Source organism: Bombus vancouverensis, chromosome 1 (genome assembly GCF_051014615.1).
Source record: "Bombus vancouverensis nearcticus chromosome 1, iyBomVanc1_principal, whole genome shotgun sequence".
Taxonomy (NCBI): domain Eukaryota; kingdom Metazoa; phylum Arthropoda; class Insecta; order Hymenoptera; family Apidae; genus Bombus; species Bombus vancouverensis.
This window is the reverse complement of record NC_134911.1, coordinates 810953-827161: the sequence shown is the minus strand read 5'-3', so window position 1 is coordinate 827161 and position 16209 is coordinate 810953. Positions and strand designations below refer to the sequence as shown.

At 43.1% G+C, this 16209-nt stretch overlaps 2 protein-coding genes and 1 pseudogene across 3 annotated transcripts in view; 1 reads left to right on the top strand and 2 right to left on the bottom strand.

Moving 5' to 3' along the window:
- gukh (NHS actin remodeling regulator GUK-holder) overlaps positions 1 to 16209 on the top strand; it is a 223191-nt gene that overhangs the window by 161531 nt on the left and 45451 nt on the right. For both annotated transcript variants that reach the window (XM_076624780.1, XM_076624435.1), the window contains exon 2: positions 11091 to 11341. In XM_076624780.1, coding sequence (XP_076480895.1) covers positions 11091 to 11341 — 251 coding nt within the window. The remainder of the gene's footprint in view (positions 1 to 11090; positions 11342 to 16209) is intronic.
- LOC117162012 (uncharacterized) lies at positions 442 to 5846 on the bottom strand. Its single transcript, XM_076620742.1, is given in 3 exon segments — positions 442 to 798; positions 1320 to 1783; positions 1973 to 5846. Coding segments are annotated over 3 exon segments (4680 nt in total). The 5' UTR covers positions 5832 to 5846.
- Positions 13759 to 16126, bottom strand: LOC143302643 (uncharacterized; annotated as a pseudogene).

The window sequence follows — 16209 nt, the reverse complement described above, 5'->3', positions numbered from 1 at the left end:
GGTGTGTCTAGCGCACGGGACCATCGGATTTGTTGGTGCCGATGTTATATAGGAGAGTGAGGGAATAGGCTTCGTTTTTAATTGGTTAAACGAAGGGTCTTAACCGCCCTCGAGAGAAAGTGGTTAGTGGGAGGAAAGTTGCAGCGTGCGTGAGAAAAACCAGCTTTCCCTTGTCCAGCCGTGGTAGACATTAGTGTTTAGAAATTCTTCGGAACCAGATATTTGTTTTGTTTCAAGGACCTTTTCTAGGAAATCTATGAGATTGATGGACGGTGTTTAAAACTATGGAGGATACGCTGCGAGTACCCGAAGACATCTGGTTGCCACATTGCCCGGTGCATGGCCTCGGCCATGTGGCGTGTTACGCGACGTAACATCCTCCCCCCGTTGAGAGGGCACCGATCAAGTGATATGGTAGGCTGTTGTCAGGTGGATCTCTTATCAGACTTCGGGCTGTTGATTGGTTCGGAGTCGTCTGGAGTCGTTCTGCTCGGTAGTGGTACCATCCGCTTGATGCTCCGTTCGAGGGTACTCGTCGCTGTTCGAACGATAGCCGTGCGTATGATGCCGTCCGCGCCGAGTTGGGCCTTGATGATTCTGCCCAATGGCCATTGCATCGGGGGGACGTTGTCTTCTCTGAGAAGGACGATGGTGCCTTCTCGTATGTCGTGACTGCCCTTGCTCCATTTGTTCCGGATGTGTAGCTCGTTGAGATACTCTCGATGCCACCGGCGCCAGAAATGTTGTTTGAGTTTCTGAATGTGTTGCCAGCAGGAGAGACGGTTGGATGGCGTGTCCCTGAAATCTCGTTCTCGGAAACTTGTTAGTGAATCTCCGATGAGGAAATGGCCGGGAGTGAGAACGAGGAGATCGTTTGGGTCTGAAGATATCGGCGTCAGCGGACCGGAGTTGAGGATAGACTCGATTTCGATGATGAGGGTGTTAAGGTTTTCGAAGGTCAAGAGCTCGTTACCGACGACACGTCTGAGATGTCGTTTGAAAGACGTCATTGCAGCCTCCCACAACCCGCCGAAGTGAGGAGAGTTGGGAGGGATGAAGTGCCATTCGATCCGTCGGTCGGCTAAAAAGGACTGGACCTGTGCCTTGTGATCGTCGGATTGCAGGAGATTTCGGAGTTCTCGTAATTCGTTGTTGGCACCAACGAAGTTGGTACCGTTGTCGGAGTAGATTGTCACACAGAATCCGCGGCGAGCGATGAATCTTCGCAGAGCGGAAATGAAAGCCTCGCTGGTGAGATCGCTGACCAACTCGATGTGGACTGCCTTGACTGCAAGACACACAAAGATTGCTACGTATACCTTGATTTTGCGTCGGTTGCGATCCCTTCGTTCCTTGATGTAAAACGGTCCGCAGTAGTCGATTCCGACGTTGGTAAATGGCCGAGACTCTGTGATCCGTGCAGCTGGAAGGTCGCCCATTATGTAATCCACTGGAGGGGGATTGGCTCTGCAGCAACGGACGCACTTCTTCAGCGTGCTCCAAACTTGACTGCGGCCGTCGATAGGCCAATAAGATCTCCTTAGGGCGTACAAGGTAGCTTGAGTTCCGGAGTGGAGATTTAGGAGGTGTTCATGCTCGATTATGAGCGCGGTGACTGAGGATTTGGGTAGAATTATTGGATGCTTCTGGTGGAAAGGCATTGGTGAATGACTGAGTCGGCCTCCGACGCGCAGCATCCCGTCCTTGTCCAGAAATGGATTGAGTCTTTGGAGTTTCCCCTTCACTGCCGAATTTCTGTCTGTCCGGAGAGCACGGATTTCGTCTGAAAAATAACAAGCTTGCAATAGTTTGATTAATCGGTTATGTGCATTGGTCAACTCGTGCATGGTCAGAGGTTTGCCTCGATCCCGGGCTTATCTCCATCGAAGGCACCGAGCGGCAATTCTTATAAGCTTGGGCCAAGAGGAGAATCTCCCCAGTATGCTGTGGTCCGCCGGAGTCGCGGACAGACAGGTTGCCTTTTTCTGCTCCGGTGTTTCGTTCAACGGTACTGGGTTCCACGCTGGCCAGTATTCTTCAGGTTGTTGAAGCCACTCTGGTCCGTGTTGCCAAATGGTTGGTTTCAGGAAGTCTTCGGGTAGTTGGCCTCGAGATATGAGATCTGCCGGGTTGTCGGTAGTGGGGGTGTGGCGCCAATCTGAGGCGTGAGTCTTCCGTTGGATTTCTGTCACACGGTTAGCGACGAAGGTTTTCAGCGTGTGGGGTGATGTGTTGATCCAATGTAGAACGATTGTGGAGTCAGTCCAATAAACGGTCCGAGCAATGTTGATTGTCAAGGCTTGGAGGACCGTGTTGGCTAGTGACGCGAGAAGGAGTGCTCCGCTCAGTTCCAGCCTTGGAATGGTTAGTGACTTGAGCGGAGCTACCTTCGACTTCGCAGTGAGGAGACGTGTACAGACATGACCATCCAGGGTGATAGTGCGAAGGTATACGCATGCTCCATATGCCCTTTCGCTGGCGTCACAGAACCCGTGTAACTCAATTTCCGCTGCGGGATTGATTATCGTTTTACGTGGAAACTCCACGTTATTCAATAATGGCAGCTGTGCGTAATATTTGCTCCATTCCGTGTGCACGTCAGCCGGTAAGGATTCGTCCCAATCAATTTTTAGTGTCCAGAGTCGCTGGAGCAACATCTTAGCTCGAACAATTACTGGTGCCAGCAATCCGAGAGGGTCGTAGATCTTGGCGATTTCGGAGCTGATTGTTCTCTTCGTAATTCGAGAGTCGGCATTATTGATTTTGACAGAGTATAGGATCGAATCGTCGAAGGAATTCCAAACAACACCCAGTGTCTTGAAGGTTTGCGATTCGCCTAGTAGCAGCTTATGGTTTATGTCCGTCTCGGGAAGTCCTCGTAGCAGTTCCCGGTCGTTCGATGCCCATTTCCGAATGTTCAAACCGGCTAGCTTGAGCAGTTCTGTGAGCTCCGTTCTCAATGATTGTGCCTCGACCCTTGTATCGACTCCTGTGAGAACATCGTCGACGTAGAAGTCTCGCTGTAAGACTGTCGCCGCTCGTGGATATCGATGTCCCTCGTCGTCCGCCAGTTGCTTGAGGCAGCGGATGGCTAGATAAGGGGCAGCTGAGAGCCCGAATGTCACGGTGTTGAGTTGATAAGTGTCAACTTCTCCATCAGCATTGCGCCACAGGATTTGTTGAAATTTCCGATCCTCCGGGCGCACAAGAAATTGGCGATACATTTTTTCGACATTGCCTGTAATGACGTATTGGTGAGATCGAAATCTTAAGAGGATGAGAAATAAATCATCCTGTAGTTTCGGTCCCGTATGAAGTACGTCGTTTAATGAAACTCCGGTGGTGGTTGGGGCCGATCCGTCGAACACGACTCGGAGTTTCGTGGTTTGGCTGGACTCCTTGATCACGCCATGATGTGGCAGAAAATATCCGTCGTCCGTGCAGTAGCCCGAGGTAACCTTCGTCATGTGCCCTAATGCCAAGTATTCCTGCATTACGGCATGATAATCGGCTTCGAAACGCTTATCTCGTTGGAACCGACGGCAGAGAGATGTTAGTCGTTTCATCGCCATGGCTCTGGAGGATCCAAGCGAAGGAGTCGTCTCGTTGAATGGGAGAGCGACCATGTATCGCCCTTCGTGGGTGCGTTGAACGTGATTCCGGAAATGTTCCTCGCACTGTCGTTCCGCTTCCGAAATGTGCGCAGTGGTCGGTCCTTCGTCGATTTCCCAGAACCGGGCGAGATCCGCCTGCAAGGCCGTCGTGGACGCGTGAAATGCGTGTGCGGGTGGTTGCGAGGCTGGGCTCCCCCCGATGACCCATCCGAACCGCGTTTTTTGCAGACGCAAGTCGGTCCCGTTTGCTTGACTGATGTCAAGTTGGCCGACACACAGTGACGCTAGTGTTGGTCCGGCGCTCAATAGCACGTCGATCGGAGCAGGTCTGTGGAATCTTGGATCGGCTAGTCGTAGATTTCTGGGTATCTGTATCGTTGACCGATCCACGGGTTGATCTGGGATCGAAGTCGAGATGGTCGGTATGATGAGAAAAGTCCAGGTGCGTTCGTATGTGCCGTCAACGTAGGTGATTGTGGCCGTAATGTAACGTTTCGAGGTCGTCGATAATGTGTTGAGTGTTCCGATTGGGACCGAACATTTCCGTTGGTTGAGTCTTAACGAATTGGCGAGTCTCTCGGTGATGAAGTTCATGCTAGCGCCGGTATCTAGCAGAGCTCGGCAGCGGAACGGTTGAGTTCTATTGTCCAGTATGTTGACCTGCGCAGTGACTAACAAATCGTGGTGGAGTGATCCGGAAGGAGGCGAGGTCAATGAGTCTGTTTTCGGTGGTTCGGTCCCTAGCAAAGCCGTTTGAGGACGTCAGGGCTCCCCTAGTTGTTTAAGACTGGGGGAGGTATTTGATCCCGATGCCGTCGTTCGCGATGACCGAGATCCACGTTTTGGGGAGGTTCGCGGAGACGTTCGGGGAGACGTTCGGGGAGACGTTCGTGGAGACGCGGATGCCAGTCTCGATCGGTGTGACGACCGCGGGGTCGGTGAACTAGGCGGAGATCGACCGTTGGATGTCCGGTCGCTCGACGATCGACCGCTCGGTGTTCGGCTCACACGTGTGCGTAATCTACTGTGACCATGCTCTTGATGTACATAAGTGTGGTGTCGCTGTCTACAGATGCGACATGACCCGGCGGAGCACTGATTGAGCGCGTGTCCCTTGCCTAAACAATTCGTACAGAGCGACGCCCGTTTGGCAGTGTCGAGACGCTCCTTGGGCGATTTCGCTTTGAAGACGTCGCAATTCCGTAGTTCGTGTTGTCTTCGACATTCCGGACATACCGACGACTCGAGTGTCGTGGTGAATGCATGACTCCGCGGCGCGCTCGGTCGCTGACGGTTGGGTGGTTCGGAGGCCCTTTTCGTCGCGGTAACTGCTGAACTTGTTCTGTCGCCGTTTGTCCGTGTTTGCAAGAAGTCTATTAAGTGCTTGTATGACGGTAATTTCTTGTCTGGCAAGGTGCATTGCCATTTGCGAATGATGGCTGGGGGTAGCTTTGATGTAAGTAATTTGAGAAGAACGGTGTCGGATGTGATTGGGTCACCGAGGTTCTCTAACGCTTGGATATTTATCTTGAACGTCTCGAGGAAGTCATCTATGGCTTCGGGTGTTTCTTTAACTATTTTTGGATAGTCAACAAGCAAGTCGAGGTGGCGCATGCAGATTTGACGGTGGCAGTCGAATTTTTCCTTGAGTACGTCAACGGCGATGGCATAGTTTGACTCGGTGATGGCTAGCGATTGTATACTTCGCGCGGCCCTCCCAGTCAAGGCTGATCGGAGGTGATAGAATTTTTGGATTGGTGTTAGTTGTTTGTTTCGATCTATCGTTGACGAGAAGGAATCGTAAAATGACTGCCAATTCTCGAGCGTACCATCAAATGTGGGTATTCGAATCTCCGGCAGTTTAAGCGATGTCGGCTCGGCGACATTAGACGACTCGGAGCCTTGTGATTTCGACGACGATGCTGGTGTATCATCCATGAGGGTGTGTATTCGGACTAGAAGATCGTCATATGTGTCGGTTACTTCGGAAACGCGCGCGTCGTCCATTTCGCCCAAATCTTCTAATTCCTCTTGTAACAATCGATATTGTTTCCACGCGTCGTCGAGCATTGTCATATAGGCCGTTAATTGGGCCTTAATCGGTTGTGTAGATTTTTCGTATTCATCGAGTCGTTTCGATACAGAGGTAAATCGACCGATTTGAAAGCCTCGTCTCCGATGCAAGGAGGTAATTTTCTCTGCGTTTCCGGTTGCCATTGTTTGTTAGATAAGTGAGAGTGGAATGGTTATAACTTACTTCTGTTGAAGATTGTCCAGTTGCGGCAGGAGGTTGCGTGGTTGCGTTTTAACCAACGAATTATACCTCTTCAAGGGTGACGATCCTTGACGTTACTGACCTCGCTGGGGGGCAACGCTCCCGCTGCTGGTTATGTTGGATTCACGTGGCACTGTATGATAGTGGGTGTCACTGGTATGCGCTTTTCACTTGACGCGTGATGCGGCTTTGAGGATCGAATGATTCGACCGGTTACGTGTCCACACTTTTCACTTGTCACTGAATCCGGCTCGAAGGACCAAATGTTTCGACCGGATGGGTGACAAAACTATCCACTGCCACTGATAATCCGGCTCGAAGGACCAAGTGTTACGACCGTTCGCGGAGAGACGCGGTCGCGAGGAAAACGCGTCAGCGAGAGGCGTAAATCCTCGCTACGATTCGGTGAATTGACGCCGCGAAGTAGTCGTTCCCCTGTTTCGGTTAAGATAACAGAGGTGGTTGATTGAATATGACACAGTAGTAAGTTATATTTCACCGTTTATTCCACAACTTATAACGAGGATAGTTACACTGGTGCGTATGTACGAGATGAGTGAGTGACTGATCTGCGGGTGTGTATACCCGCTCGAAGGATGTTGACCGTTCGAAGGATGTGAAATCAGTAAGTCTTGGGAGACGATGATGTGTCGGAGGAAAACTAAGGATGGGTGTGTCTAGCGCACGGGACCATCGGATTTGTTGGTGCCGATGTTATTTAGGAGAGTGAGGGAATAGGCTTCGTTTTTAATTGGTTAAACGAAGGGTCTTAACCGCCCTCGAGAGAAAGTGGTTAGTGGGAGGAAAGTTGCAGCGTGCGTGAGAAAAACCAGCTTTCCCTTGTCCAGCCGTGGTAGACATTAGTGTTTAGAAATTCTTCGGAACCAGATATTTGTTTTGTTTCAAGGACCTTTTCTAGGAAATCTATGAGATTGATGGACGGTGTTTAAAACTATGGAGGATACGCTGCGAGTACCCGAAGACATCTGGTTGCCACATTGCCCGGTGCGTGGCCTCGGCCATGTGGCGTGTTACGCGACGTAACAATGCTAAACGGCATATAATGAAAGGACAAGTAAAGATGGCATTTTATCTTATCATTGATAACCGTATAAGGGATCATGTAATGAAATGTACGGAAAAAGAAGCATTTAGAGCATTGGGGACTAACAGCTAGATGCAACAAAACTAGATGCATTTATTGCTCTGCTATATGCCCGCGGTGCATATCAGGCAACAAATTTAGATATCTCATATTTGTGGAATAAAATTGGGAGACCTGCATTTTTTTCAAAAACGATGAGCAGGGATGACTTTGCAGAAATTATGAGGTTTATACGATTTGATAACAAGAGCGAAAAAAGCCAACGTTTACGAACCAATAAATTTGCAATGGTATCTACAGTATGGGGCCAATTTACAGAGAATTCACAAAATTGCTAGTTATAAACCTAGTGCATACATTACTTTTATATAAAGAATCGCGGGAAAATCAGATTCATTACTACAAAATACTTGTCAAGTAAAAAATTGCAAAGGTTACAAAATTATGAAAATTTGTCTAAAATGCGGGAAATATCTATACGGCAAATGTTCATTTGATAATAAGATAATTTGTAAAAAATGCAGCGAATTTGAATAAGATATATCTCTATGTAAATAAAAGTGTAATTCTATTTAAGTCTATAATTAATATTAAACAAAAATAAATTTGGACGAAATTTTATGATAGTTCATCATTTTATATACATTTAGTTATAAATTAACCATTATCTAAGTTAAATCATAAAAACTATTACTTCTTTAATCACCAGTTATCTTGACAGCACACGGTAGGAATAGGTATACACGAAGTGTTAGTAGATTTAGTGTAAAAATTTTGGAAGCAATTAGGTTTTCAACTTCTGGTTTAACAATTCTTGATATCGCGGTCTCTCTGTCTGCGGCTCACATATCGGCACTTACATGGTTGTGAGACATAGTACTTAACATAGTACTTATCATAGTACTTAACATAGTACTTAATAACAGATTCCTTCTTCTTGGGTGGTGGCATTTACGTTTTACTTTACTGCAAAAATTTATGTTGTCTCTGAGAAATTAAAGACAGGACACACGTATTATTATTTTGTTCGGGACTGTGGCATTATAAGCAGTATCTCATTATGTGATCCCGTGGCGCACCTATATCGGGTAACACTGATGCCGTGATGCCGGCAGCATATCGAACTCGAAAGTTTATATCTTGATAGTTGATGATGTGACAAACATATGATTAATGCTAGTTAAAAGAATATGCAAAAAATACAGGTTTCCATTAAAAAATGTTAATATGATCTTTATAGGATGTTTCAAGATTATCGCAAACAAATAAAAGTACATTCTCTTTAATGTATAGTATACATTAATCCCAAAATCTCAAGACGTATCGTATATTCTCCCCACTTTGATACAACTTTTGTCTGAAACATTTTTTCGTATAATTCATATTCGTAAGATATTTGAACGCTTCAAGTAAACCGGACGCACTATATATACATCTCAACGAAAATGTGAGAAATAGTTGCCCAAATGATCCTTTTCAAAATTTTACTGTTATATTGTATAAATTGACGTATTTTAATAACATTAACCTGACTTGTCCTAATTATTATTATCTTGTTATAGTTGTTGTATAAAGTTATTATTATCTTGATAAAAAATACTCGATTATAATAGATAATTAAAATATTAATAGATAGTATTTTATTATGTTATGAGGGCACACCATTTTGTTGGTTCAGTAATTCAAAATAGCTCTTGAGTCTTTTTTTTTAAGTATAATTTAATCATCTGATTAAACCATTAAATTCATTAATTATTGAAAACAATTGCACGTGAGATCAGATAAATTGTTAACTTAAAACTTTTCAATCTATCCTATTCTTTTCTATTCCGTTCTACTCTGTTCTATTCTACTCTATTCTACTCTATTCTGTTCTATTCTATTCTATTCTATTCTATTCTATTCTATTCTATTCTATTCTATTCTATTCTATTCTATTCTATTCTATTCTATTCTATTCTATTCTATTCTATTCTATTCTATTCTATTCTATTCTATTCTATTCTATTCTATTCTATTCTATTCTATTCTATTCTATTCTATTCTATTCTATTCTATTCTATTCTATTCTATTCTATTCTATTCTATTCTATTCTATTCTATTCTATTCTATTCTATTCTATTCTATTCTATTCTATTCTATTCTATTCTATTCTATTCTATTCTATTCTATTCTATTCTATTCTATTCTATTCTATTCTATTCTATTCTATTCTATTCTATTCTATTCTATTCTATTCTATTCTATTCTATTCTATTCTATTCTATTCTATTCTATTCTATTCTATTCTATTCTATTCTATTCTATTCTATTCTATTCTATTCTATTCTATTCTATTCTATTCTATTCTATTCTATTCTATTCTATTCTATTCTATTCTATTCTATTCTATTCTATTCTATTCTATTCTATTCTATTCTATTCTATTCTATTCTATTCTATTCTATTCTATTCTATTCTATTCTATTCTATTCTATTCTATTCTATTCTATTCTATTCTATTCTATTCTATTCTATTCTATTCTATTCTATTCTATTCTATTCTATTCTATTCTATTCTATTCTATTCTATTCTATTCTATTCTATTCTATTCTATTCTATTCTATTCTATTCTATTCTATTCTATTCTATTCTATTCTATTCTATTCTATTCTATTCTATTCTATTCTATTCTATTCTATTCTATTCTATTCTATTCTATTCTATTCTATTCTATTCTATTCTATTCTATTCTATTCTATTCTATTCTATCCTATTCTATCCTATTCTATCCTATTCTATCCTATTCTATCCTATTCTATCCTATTCTATCCTATTCTATCCTATTCTATCCTATTCTATCCTATTCTATCCTATTCTATCCTATTCTATCCTATTCTATCCTATTCTATCCTATTCTATCCTATTCTATCCTATTCTATCCTATCCTATTCTATTCTATCCTATTCTATTCTATCCTATTCTATTCTATCCTATTCTATTCTATCCTATTCTATTCTATCCTATTCTATTCTATCCTATTCTATTCTATTCTATTCTATTCTATTCTATTCTATTCTATTCTATTCTATTCTATTCTATTCTATTCTATTCTATTCTATTCTATTCTATTCTATTCTATTCTATTCTATTCTATTCTATTCTATTCTATTCTATTCTATTCTATTCTATTCTATTCTATTCTATTCTATTCTATTCTATTCTATTCTATTCTATTCTATTCTATTCTATTCTATTCTATTCTATTCTATTCTATTCTATTCTATTCTATTCTATTCTATTCTATTCTATTCTATTCTATTCTATTCTATTCTATTCTATTCTATTCTATTCTATTCTATTCTATTCTATTCTATTCTATTCTATTCTATTCTATTCTATTCTATTCTATTCTATTCTATTCTATTCTATCCTATTCCATTCTGTTCTATTCTACTCTATTCTATTCTATACTATTTTATTCTATTCTATTCTATTGTAACTTATTTTATTCTATCGTACATATAATCGGGACAAAGATAAGTGAACAGATAGTGGAAAATATTAATCTCAGTTATTTACTAAATAATCTATATACTATGAAAATATATGCATAATAAATGAAACTTAAATAAATAAAACTTTTATTAAATTTCATTGATACCTATCTTTACTATCTGCCCAATATCTGATCTTTTCTATATGTTAATTTTAATTAATTCTTATTATTAAAAGAATAAATCTTTTACTTGAACAAACCTTATTTCCATTCTTTTGAATTCATTACAAAATATATTCAGACGAGATAACAATTTTTTAATTTCTTTGCCTTGATTGTTTACTAGACGCGAAGTAATCAAATTTTAACAAACACGATAATAAACAATGTTGTATAACTTCATAATCTTAGATAATAAACAATGTATAAAAATAAAGCGAATAATGCACAATAAACCATTAAAAAAACCGTTATTTCGCAGAATAATTACGTACATCCAATAAGAAAATTCTTATTAAATGTACTATTATAGTGTATCCTTAGTTATCTGATATTATATAATAAAATCTTGCATCATCGAATCAAATATTTTAAACGAATTTACATAATGTTATAGCGGAATCGGATATTTGCACGTTCGCGACAAGAACGGAGCATTTTCACATCGTTAACAAACCATCGACGGCGCTGTTCACATCAAACACCAGGCCAAAACCATTGCGGGAATTATACGAGGCTGCTGGTATAGTCGCTGTCAGAAGTTTGGATAGTCTAAGAAGGGATGGAAGCTCTATGGATATGTTCCTCTGCACGCCCGTCCTTGGGAAGAGAAGGCGAGACCAAAGTCTCGACATCGAATCCAGGATCGTAAGTATACATATGTATTCTCGAGTATGTGGATTTGTGTATACCTTGCGTATGTTCGAGCATGCTTATTATTAACTATTTTAAAAATACTACTTAAAAAATATACTATTTGAAACGAATCTAATCCTATAGTATTTTCAGCATTTATCATCATTGCTAATAGCCACATACGTGCAGCTGATACAATGTTAAACACCAGTTTAAAAATACTATTTAAAAAATATATTGTTTGAAACAAATAGCTTTTAATATTGCATCAGCTGCACATATGTGATTATTAGCAACGATGATAAAGACTGAAAATACTGTAGGATTAGATTTTATTATACCACATCTTGTAAAATCGTCGCAGCTTTACCCCTTCTTTATTTTTAAAGTGTGTATTTTTAGTGTTTATTAAAAAGAAAAAATTCTTTTTAAAAATTGTACTAATAATTTAAAGCAAGTAGCTTCATTTCTGTATATCTTCACAGAGTAAGAAATTCTTTATAAGATACTTTTTGACTTCTTGCAATGAAATGACGCTAATATAATTATAATCTTTTTTATAATGCATAATTTACACATAAATGTGTTTTTTGACTCTTACATTAAGGAGAATATTCAATAATTTGTAACACCATATCAAATATATGACACGCGAAATTAAAAAGCATGGATCAACATTTAGTTGTATGTAAATCTAGTCCAAGCAATAGAAATTCTTAATTCTTGAAATTTTAGGTAATGTTACGACCGTTCGCGGAGAGACGCGGTCGCGAGGAAAACGCGTCAGCGAGAGGCGTAAATTCTCGCTACGATTCGGTGAATCGACGCCGCGAAGCAGTCGTTCCCCTGTTTCGATTAAGATAACAGAGGTGGTTAAATGAATATGACACAGTAGTAAGTTATATTTCACCGTTTATTCCACAACTTATAACGAGGATAGTTACACTGGTGCGTGTGTACGAGATGATTGAGTGACTGATCTGCGGGTGTGTCTACCCGCTCGAAGGATGTTGATCGTTCGAAGGATGTAAAATCAGTACTGTACTGGGAGACGATGATGTGTCGGAGGAAAGCTAAGGATGGGTGTGTCTAGCGCACGGGACCATCGGATTTGTTGGTGCCGATGTTATTTAGGAAAGTGAGGGAATAGGCTTCGTTTCTAATTGGTTAAACGAAGGGTCTTAACCGCCCTCGAGAGAAAGTGGTTAGTGGGAGGACAGTTGCAGCGTACGTGCGAAAAACCAACTTTCCTTAGTTAAGCCGTGGTAGACAATAGTCTTTGGAAATTCTTCCGAACCAGATGTTTGTTTTGTTTGAAGGACCTTTCCTAGGAAATCTATGAGATTTATGGAAGGTCCTTGAAACTGTGGAGGATACGCTGCGAGTATCCGAAGACATCTGGTTGCCATATTGCCCGCGGTGTGTGGCCTGGGCTAGGTAGAGTGTTACGCGACGTAACATCCTTCCCCCGTTGAGAGGGTACCGATCAAAAGTTCTGCAAGGTAAAGTTAATTGGAGCTGCCGCCCAACTCCATGTTGATAGTTGATGGCCCGTATCCTGCTGGATCGGCTTGGCTCGATGGTAGGACGAGCTGCGTGGCACCTCGATCCAAGATGCTCCTTGCCGTGTGAACCACAGCCGTCCGGATGATGCTGTCGTCCCCAGGGTGAACTGGGCGATGCGGCCGAAGGCCCGTTGCCTGGATGGCACGTTGTCCCCCTTGTAGTCTGGATCGCCGTCTTCCTCGTCGATGCCGAGCGATTTCCAGGTGAAATTCACGACCCAAGAAGTGTCGTGAATCTTGCTTCTGGAAGTGTCGTTAAACACCTCGGCCCAGGAAGTATCGTCGAAGGGAACGTCGGTGATGCTTGGTGAAGATTCATCAAGCGCGGTGCGGCGGTTTGAGGTTGATTGGGAGGCTGGACTCCCCCCGATGACCCGCTCGAATCGCATTCTCTTTGTAATGACCCTCGGTGGAGAATGACCGTTGGATGTCGTGACCGTGACTTGCCGTGTGCACGGTAGCGTTCCTTATGATTCCTTCAGCTCCTGAAGTGGTGCTTGATCGGGTGGATACGCTGCCAACTGGATGCCGGCATGGTAAAGCTGGCCTGAAATCTCGCTCCCGTAAACTCGTTAGTGCGTCACCTATTGGGAAGTGACCGGGAATGAGGATAGGGAGATCACTCGGATTGGGTGATACGGGATGGCGAATTTGAAGGGTTGAAAATCCATTGTATCTGCTGGTCGTCGAGAAAACTTGTGCCCCTTCTCTTGGGTTCGTCGGACTGCCGTAGGGTCCGAATTTTCAGCAGCCCCCTGTTGGCCTTGACGGAGTTGATGCCGTTGTCCGTGATGATTTTCGCGCAGTATCCTCGCCGAGAGCTGAATCGGCGTAGAGCGGCTAGGAATGCGCAGGTTTTTTTGTTTAATTCTTCCTTGTCTTCGATTGGTGTTTGGGCGATGAGCTTCGGTCGGTGCCTTTGTTCCACGATGCTCGAGATTCATGTGGAGGATGAGATTCTCGGTCCTTTGGAGTCGACTGGGTAGATCTCCGCGAAAATTCGGTTGTGCGTCTCGATCGATGTGTAAAGTGCTGTTGCGATAATCCAGGTGGAGATCGTCCATTAGAGGATCGGTTGTGCGGCGAACGACCGCCCGACGATCGATCTCCGGACGACCGACCGCTAGTTGACCGACCGCTGGAATACCGATCGCTTGAATACCGATCGCTTGAGGCCCGATCGCTTGACGCCCGATCGCTTGAAACCCGTGGACTGACCTGAGTGAGCGCTCGGTGTAAATATGTGTGATGGCGTTGCCCGCACATGTGACATGAACCGGATGTGCATTGGGTGAGTGAATGACCTCTGCCTAAGCAATTTATACAGAGCGATGTCCGTTTTACAACTTCGAGGCGTTTTGTAGCCGATTTGGCCTTAAAAGCCTTGCAATATCCGAGTTCGTGAGATCCTTTGCAGGTCGGACACGTTCACATCCAATCTGTAATGTGTGTTCGTTCATGCCGTGCGTTTTGTCGGTGACGAGTGTGTTGGTAGGTATCCCCTTTTCTCATTGGTGTTGGAGCGTTCGTTTGATCGCCGTTTGTCCTTGTTTGCAAGAAGTCTATTAAGTGCGTGTATGACGGCATTTTCTTGTCTGGTAAGGTGCATTGCCATTTGCGAATGATGGCTGAGGGTAGCTTCCATGTAAGTAGTTTGATAAGAACGGTGTTTGATATGATTGGGTCACCGAGGTTCTTTAACGCTTGGAGATTTATCTTGACAGTCTCGAGAAAGTCGTCTATGGCTTCTGGTGTCTCTTTAACTATTTTCGGATAGTCGAAAAGCAAGTTTAGGTGGCGCATGCAGGTTTGACGGTGGCAGTCGAATTTTTCCTTAAGTACGTCAACGGCGATTGCATAGTTTGACTCGGTGATGGCTAGCGATTGTATAGTTCGCGCGGCCCTCCCAGTCAAGGCTGATCGTAGGTGATAGAATTTTTGGACTGGTGTTAGTTGTTTGTTTCGATCTATCGTTGACGAGAAGGAATCGTAAAATGACTGCCAATTCTCGAGCGTACCATCAAATGTGGGTATTCGAATCTCCGGCAGTTTAAGCGAAGCAGACTCGCGACCGGTAGCTGATTCGTCGTTTGTCGATTGTGACGTCGTAGTTAGTCGTAGGTTGCTCAGTTGAGTAATTACTCGGAGTTCTAATTTCTCGTACTCGTCGGCTATCTCGAGACCGCGCTCGATCTCTTCCTCATCTATGCTTACAATCTTATTTTGAATGGCGCGGAGCTCCGTCTCGTATGTTTCCAGACGATTTTTGATTTGAATTAGCTCGTTCTCTCGCGAACAGCCGGATTGTTCAATTTCGTCTAGTTTTTTCGATAAGCGTGTAAAGTGGCCGATACAATAACCCCGGCGTCGACGCAAGGCGGTAAGCTCGTTTCCGGTGGCCATTATTTGTTAGATAATTGAGAGTGGAGTGGTTATAACTTACTTCTGTTGAAGATTGTCCAGTTGCGGCAGGAGGTTGCGTGGTTGCGTTTTGACTACCGAATTATACCTCTTCAAGGGTGACGATCCTTGACGTTACTGACCTCGCTGGGGGGGTAACGCTTCCGCTGCTGGTTATGTTGGACTCACGTGGCACTGTATGATAGTGGGTGTCACTGGTATGCGCTTTTCACTTGATGCGTGATGCGGCTTTGAGGATCGAATGATTCGACCGGTTACGTGTCCACACTTTTCACTTGTCACTGAATCCGGCTCGAAAGATCGAATGTTTCGACCGGATGGGTGACAAAACTATCCACTGCCACTGATGATCCGGCTCGAAGGACCAAATGTTACGACCGTTCGCGGAGAGACGCGGTCGCGAGGAAAACGCGTCAGCGAGAGGCGTAAATTCTCGCTACGATTCGGTGAATCGACGCCGCGAAGCAGTCGTTCCCCTGTTTCGATTAAGATAACAGAGGTGGTTAAATGAATATGACACAGTAGTAAGTTATATTTCACCGTTTATTCCACAACTTATAACGAGGATAGTTACACTGGTGCGTGTGTACGAGATGATTGAGTGACTGATCTGCGGGTGTGTCTACCCGCTCGAAGGATGTTGATCGTTCGAAGGATGTAAAATCAGTACTGTACTGGGAGACGATGATGTGTCGGAGGAAAGCTAAGGATGGGTGTGTCTAGCGCACGGGACCATCGGATTTGTTGGTGCCGATGTTATTTAGGAAAGTGAGGGAATAGGCTTCGTTTCTAATTGGTTAAACGAAGGGTCTTAACCGCCCTAGAGAGAAAGTGGTTAGTGGGAGGACAGTTGCAGCGTACGTGCGAAAAACCAACTTTCCTTAGTTAAGCCGT